The following is a 7,275-nucleotide window of genomic DNA, read 5'->3' as shown; positions in this document are numbered from 1 at the left end:
TTCTTTAAATTGGTTCCAAATGGATGAACCAAACATTCCTCGGTCTATCTTATGAAATTATTTTTGTTGTCAAAATATATTTTTGGAAGATTTTTTTTTTATTTTTACATAATTATAATACTATTTATCAAAATATAAAACAACTTTGTTTGCAGATTGGGCAATATCCCTTTCTAAAAATAGAATAATTTTATAATATTAAATAGATTCCCATACAAAATTAATAATGATTTTGTTATATGATAAAAAAAATGATCAATTTGTTAACCTTCAATCCATTTCGGTCATTTTTATGGCTATACTTTACATTCAAATACCTTTAAAAGCTACTTAATATTAATATCATTGTCATTATTATTACTCACGTTCACTATTGCCTCTCATTAATTGCATGGTTGTACCAGATTTCAGATTGCCTAAATTATTAAAAGTAAATAATAAAAAAACAAAATAATTCTTAGTTTAAACAACAATGTCGGGCACCTTTTTTTCTTCATCTTCTTGACAGCAGAATTTGAGGCAAATCCCGTTTACACTCAAATAATTTATGGGTTTCTATGATCAGCTCGTTTTTATTAGATTAGTGTACCGTTTTTCAAAGATCCAGTTATATATATATATATATATATATATATATATATATATATATATATATATATATATATATATATATATATATATATATATATATATATATATATATATATATATATATATATATATATATATATATATATATATATATATATATATACTTTACTAACACTTTATGAACTGTGGATATAAAGTTATAGAAACAACTGATGAAAACTAAAGTTTGATAAGCACTTTCTTCTTTCCTTCTAATGGATAAATTAAAAAAACGATTTCCATGGATACTAACAAGATTTATGAAAGTGGAAGTCAATTTATGGAACACAAAGATTGAATTGAAAATTTAAATGCGAGGAAAAGGAGAGGAGAGTAGTACAAAGTTTGGTGTAGTACTGGTACTACACAACCTTTTTTGACCTATCTTACTCTTGATTTATATACGCAGGTTTAGCCTCCCACAAGCGCCACAACTCGCCGGAAAACACAGCTATGATGCACATGACCTTCTACTGGGGCCCAGACGTCACTCTGCTAATCGATTCATGGAAAACCGACTCATGGTTCAGTTACTTCCTCACCTTAATCGTCTGCTTCCTCTTTGCCGCCTTCTACCAGTTCATGGAAGATCACCGCCTGCGATTCAAGCTCCTTTCATCATCACACACCGCGGTTGGAGACGTCGAGAATGTTCCACTTCTGTACACCAAGTTTTTCTCCAACCGTAGACGAGCCAAGTTTGCCGGAACTGTACTCTTCGGGATAAACTCCGCCGTTAACTACTTCTTGATGCTTGCCGTGATGTCGTTTAATGGCGGCGTGTTTGTGGTAATAGTCGTTGGGCTGGCCGTCGGATACTTGTTGTTTAGGAGTGGCGATGATGAGCTAATTCTTGTTGAAGAAGATCCTTGCGCTTGTGGTTGAATTTTGCTTACTTCATTTCTGTTTTTAGTGAATACATCGAAATCTCACTGTCCATCTGCACGCACTAAAAAACTATTCGAGATTTTGGTTTTTAAGCATTTTGTCGCGCCACATATTATATATATATATATATATATATATATATATATATATATATATATATATATATATATATATAATATATATATATATATATATATATATATATATATATATATATATATATCGACAACCGTTCGATTTCTGGCCAAGTCAAAGTTAAACTAAGTCAACTAGTCAAACCGGTCAAACTCAATTAGTACTTCTATGATAGAATATCTATACTAGTGTACAACTCTCCATCTTAATAACAAAGTGTCACTTAGAAGTTTCACATGTTCAGAAATTTTAAACCTTAAGCATGGTGAGTGATGTAACGACTCTATAAAGCACTATTACGTACCCTTTGGAGGTGTATAACACTCATAACGAGTCATAGTGGGGTCTATAAACCTTGCACTACGGGGTCAAACAATAATAAAGGCTACCGACAAAGTCTCTCTCAATCTCTCTTGCTATATATATATATATATATATATATATATATATATATATATATATATATATATATATATATATATATATATATATATATATATATATATATATATATATATATAGTGGGTGCAAGGTTTAAAAACACTCGAAACCGGAAGAAAATATGAAAAATAGTATAGTGGGTGCAAAACCCTCTCAAGAAACGAAACCCTCCTGATGCGAAACCCTTCTGATGCGAACCTCCCTCTCGCTGCGAACCTTACCTTCGGACCGAGACCCATGCCTACGAACGGAGGACCATCGTTGTCGACACTTCTCGCAAGAACCGACTTCGCAGCTTACTTTGCGCCTCGCAACCGAGAGCTCTCGCATACGAGCCTCTCGTGCCCACACTCTACTTTCGCATCCAGCAACCTCTCTCACCGAACCTCTTACCTTCGCAAGATTCGCTTCTTTTTCCCGGTTTGTGACTACTTTAGCATTTTAAGTCCGTTTTTGATGATTTTGACGTGAGAATTTCACCCAATTCGTATTTTTATCATTTTAAACCCACCAAACTCATATTTTATCCACATCTTGAAGATTTATTTGATATAAATCTGACTATTGCTTAGGATAATATCAAGAGTACATAAAGTATCTCTTTAACTTTTCTCATAAAGTTATGACACCAACCACCCTCATATCAACTCTATGACAACTTTATGTCACTATTCACATCTAGTTAGTCAATTCGTTTAGCTTCTTCAACATTCTTTCCATCCAATCAACCTTTATGAACAAATCCAAGAGATTTGTTTCACTTCTCCAAGATTCCATTTGTTATCACCAAAAGCAAACTTCTCTCTCTCTCTCTCTCTCTCTCTCTCTCTTAGTCACGACTTCTCAAAGAATTTCTTGAACTTTCCTCCTTGGGATTAGTAAGTATATTCTCTAAACTTCTACACAATCTTCATACAAATCGTGATCATTTACACAAATATTCACATATTTGTTCTTAGGATCTTCAAATCTTCAAGCATCTTTTAAGTGTTATTGACTTGAAACTCTTCATCTTCAACCTTCCATTCTTCATGAAATCACAGAAGGTGTGTTCATACCCCTACATTTTAATGTTTTCTTCAAGTTTTAGGGGGGGGGGGGGGGGGTAATACAAGTTACAACACCCAAAACATATTCTAAACTTAATCAACAACTTTCAACAGAAAAGTTATCGTCTATTCACAAACTTTTTTGACCGTCTTAAACTTAATATTTTTCAAACATGTTCAATATGCATTTAGTTCAGGTTTATACCTTTCTAATGACTACTTGCACACATTCATACGATTTTTCTACAATTTATGACGATTTTTACAAAACTGTTTATCATTTCAGTAATGATTCCGGACCAGTCTGTGAAGTTGGAAATTTTCACACTTGTTAGAGACCACTAAAAATCATAATAAAAGTTATGAACAAACTAGACACATTTTCTGAACTCCTAGAGTTTACGGATTCATTTTTCGACTTACAATGAATTTTCTAAAAACAGTGATAGAAAAGTTAAAAGTAGTAAAATAGTTTATAAGTTCATTAACACTTTGTAACATGTTGAGCAAAGTGTATAACAATAAATTGCTACATATTGATTGTACTTCATGTTAGTCTACTCCCATGAAACATAAATAGTCATTCACATAAGGGTCTTTCATCATTACAAACACATACGATATACTATAATAAGCTGTATAGTTTATGGTACATTAACACTACAAACATACTAAGGAAGGTTTCGTTTATACTATAAAAAAGGGTTTTTGTTTAATCTACACGTAAACTCGTTGAATCAAATTTGTGAGACGTTACTTCATTGTACTCTTTAGAGTACTGGTTAAAGTCATGTATTATAACCATAGTATCTTGTAGGGAGAGCGTGATACTTGTGTATAAATCTATATTTGGACTAACAATCCCGCACCTAAGATGCATGCAACAGCTAGACCGGCAGGTCTGGGGTGACGAATGTCAAAACATTCCGACGTCTGAAGTACATCGTAACAGGCTTACTATGTCAATTGCACGATTATAATAACTTACATAGGGAAACAACGACACATATAGTTTACGGGGGTTCTTACATTCAAAAAGGGTTTTCATTCACAATACACGCAAACTCGTGGAATCAAATTTGTGAGACGTTACTTCATTGTACTCTTTAGAGTACTGGTTAAAGTCCTATATTATAACCATAGTCTCTTGTAGGGAGAGCGTGATACTTGTGTATAGATCTATATTGGGACTAACAATCCCACACCTAAGCTGCATGCAACAGCTAGACCGGCAGGTCTGGGGTGACAAATGTCAAAACATTTCGACTTCCGAAGTACGTCGTAACAGGCTTACTATGTCAATTGCACGGTTATAACTCACATAAGGAAATAACGACACATATAGTTTACGAGAATTCTTACATTCATAAGGGTTTTATTTATTTAAAACTGCACTTACTATCATAAGTATGGAAAAATACTTGTACATTTCGGTCTTTGAGCTCTAAGACTACAACTCATTTTATAAGCAAAATGTTGGATTTTTTCTTGAACATACATTACATTTACAAAGAAAGAAGTTCTAATTATGTACTACTACAGTATACTATTTTCAAGAACAAACATTCACGCTTATCGGTCTTAGTGTATTTAAGACTACATTTCGTCTAGAATTGTTAGATTCCGTCCATAATTGCTACGTGTATACGACAAAGTTATATAAAATTTAGACACAATCGACTTAGAAATGGCTGGGTCCGCCTTAGATCATGTTCCTTGTTTGGTTGTGGGCTTAGGGCAGACCCATTATATTCGGCGGTTTATTCGATCTTGATTTTTATATAACTTATATACACTGGGGGATTATAGAAGGAAGCTATAAGCATTTCTAGGAGTACACTATTTTATGACACATAAACTTACATATCTGGAGTAACTTTTACCCAGGAGCATGCATACATAAGGGTTGTATCATCATAAAACTACATTGCACTGTTTCAAGTACATAACAACTTTCATTTTGGAAATCATACATCCAAATGGCTTTTATATAGATTAAAAATCTACGTAATATTACTACTTAAGAATACGATAACATTTATACATTTTGGTCCGAAGGGACTAAGACTACATTCCATTTTACTAAGAAAATATAGGATTTTCTGGAGGAGCATACGAACATTTTCAATGAACAAGGAACTCATTTATAAAACAAAATGCTTATGAACTCACCAACTTAAATGTTGATATTCTCAGGAAACCAATAGGTAGGTACACGCACAGGTTTTCAAGAAGACGGAGCATAATAGCTTATAGTCTTAGTTTTTACTATATACACTTGGAGTCATTCAAGCTATGTTTCAAGTACAATGTAAAAACTATAATATCAATACAATGGTTGTTGTTTATTTGATTACTATTATTCATTTGTGATGATATTGTACATGACGTCCTCCGCCCCTGAACGTTTCCGCCATCTCGGTTTGGGGGTGTGACACACACACACACACACACATATATATATATATATATATATATATATATATATATATATATATATATATATATATATTAAAGCATATTTGATAAATCTTGAAATTTAAGAGGTATACAATAGATGTACAAACAAATGAAGCATAGTAAAACAAGTAATATTTTATTAAATGTTGAAATCCCCACTAATTCTTACCAAAATTTGAATTTTGATACAGTGGATTGAATAGTTGATTATGAAATTTAAATTTGTCAAAAACATATCAATTTGTTTATCTTTTCGTTGATGTTAAAAATTAAGATTTTCTAATTTGTTTTCTAAAGTGTTTGGTAGTGCGAAAATTGGTAAATTGAATTCAATTGTGTATTATCAAATATTGGGAAGACTAATTATATCACAAGGAATTGCTAATTCGTAAATTAAAAATTAAGCCTCCAATTAAGATGTCATTTAGAAAAGTTGATAAATGTAACCTGTGTAGAAATTAGGAAGCAGTTAAGTTTTTCATTGAATTGCGTGAAAATAAAATTGTTGTTAAGTTTTCATTGGTCAATATTGCTTGAAATAATATCGTTGAAGGGGGAAACGATGTCGTTTCAACACGATCTTTTCTCTTTACCATTTTTAGAAAGAACAACGATCGATCTTTTTGTGTTACAACATTACTGTTAAATGTATATTACAATAAACTAATGGTATACCCGCACAATGTGGCGGACATCAAAGTAATGGTGCTAAATCATTTCATTTTGGGGTGAGGAATAGTTTTACAAGGTCGACATGTTTTTTTTCTTTTTTCTTTTTTTTTTGTTTTGGAAAATACTACATGGCTTCTAAAAAAAACTAATGACAACATGTTAAGCTCAACATCACTCTCCTTAATCTAAAAGAGGTAACTTACTCACATCATACTTTCTTCCTAATTTCTCACCTCTCATCATTACATCATTTAGTTTAGAGAGAGTGGTGGTGAGCTTAACATGTTGTCATCTTTTTTAGAAGCCACATAGTATTTTCTAAAAAAAAACATGTCCACCTTGTAAAACTATTCCCCGCCCAAAACAAAACGATTTAGCGCCCCTACTTTGATGTCCGCCGCATTGTGCGGGTATACCATTAGTATATATATATATATATATATATATATATATATATATATATATATATAGGTTATATTAATGTGTTTTTTATATTTATTGTATTCTAGAATGCACCAATAGAATATAGTAAATTAAATAATTATTTATTTAAATAAAGATAGATATTAAATGATTTTCATAAATATATGTGTATTAAATGATATACATAATTATAATTCCTTTTTTATGAAAACTAATTAAATTCGTTATTAATATCAGCAATAACACGTATCTAGGTTTTATATATGTATTTATGTTTTGTTTCATGACACACTCACTTAAAATACAATAAAGTTACATAGAATATGAAGTACGTCTCATTCTGCTAGAATACAATATCATTCTTCTAGATACGAAATCATTCTGAAAAAATATTATTACTGATATTAATGATGAATTTAATTATTTTCCAAAAAGGAGAATTAAAATTATGGATATCATTTAATAAACATATAATTATGGAAATCATTTAATATCTATATTTATTTGATTAAATAAAAATTTATTTTTTACCAAATTCTTATTGGTGGATTATATATATATATATATATATATATAT

General features: G+C 31.1%; 1 protein-coding gene across 1 annotated transcript; it reads left to right on the top strand.

Annotated features, from left to right (window-relative positions):
• The first annotated feature begins 1,039 nt into the window (after positions 1-1,039).
• Positions 1,040-1,610, top strand: LOC111893192 (copper transporter 5). Its single transcript, XM_023889261.3, has one exon. The coding sequence runs from the start codon at positions 1,084-1,086 to the stop codon at positions 1,513-1,515; it is 432 nt and encodes a 143-aa protein (XP_023745029.1). The 5' UTR covers positions 1,040-1,083; the 3' UTR covers positions 1,516-1,610.
• The last annotated feature ends 5,665 nt before the right edge of the window (positions 1,611-7,275 follow it).

Source organism: Lactuca sativa, chromosome 8 (assembly GCF_002870075.4).
Source record: "Lactuca sativa cultivar Salinas chromosome 8, Lsat_Salinas_v11, whole genome shotgun sequence".
NCBI lineage: Eukaryota > Viridiplantae > Streptophyta > Magnoliopsida > Asterales > Asteraceae > Lactuca > Lactuca sativa.
This window is presented reverse-complemented; position numbering and strand designations above follow the sequence as displayed.

Excerpts from the sequence above, each read along its gene's own strand:
- LOC111893192 (XM_023889261.3), top strand. The coding sequence starts at position 1,084 with ATGATGCACATGACCTTCTACTGGGGCCCAGACGTCACTCTGCTAATC.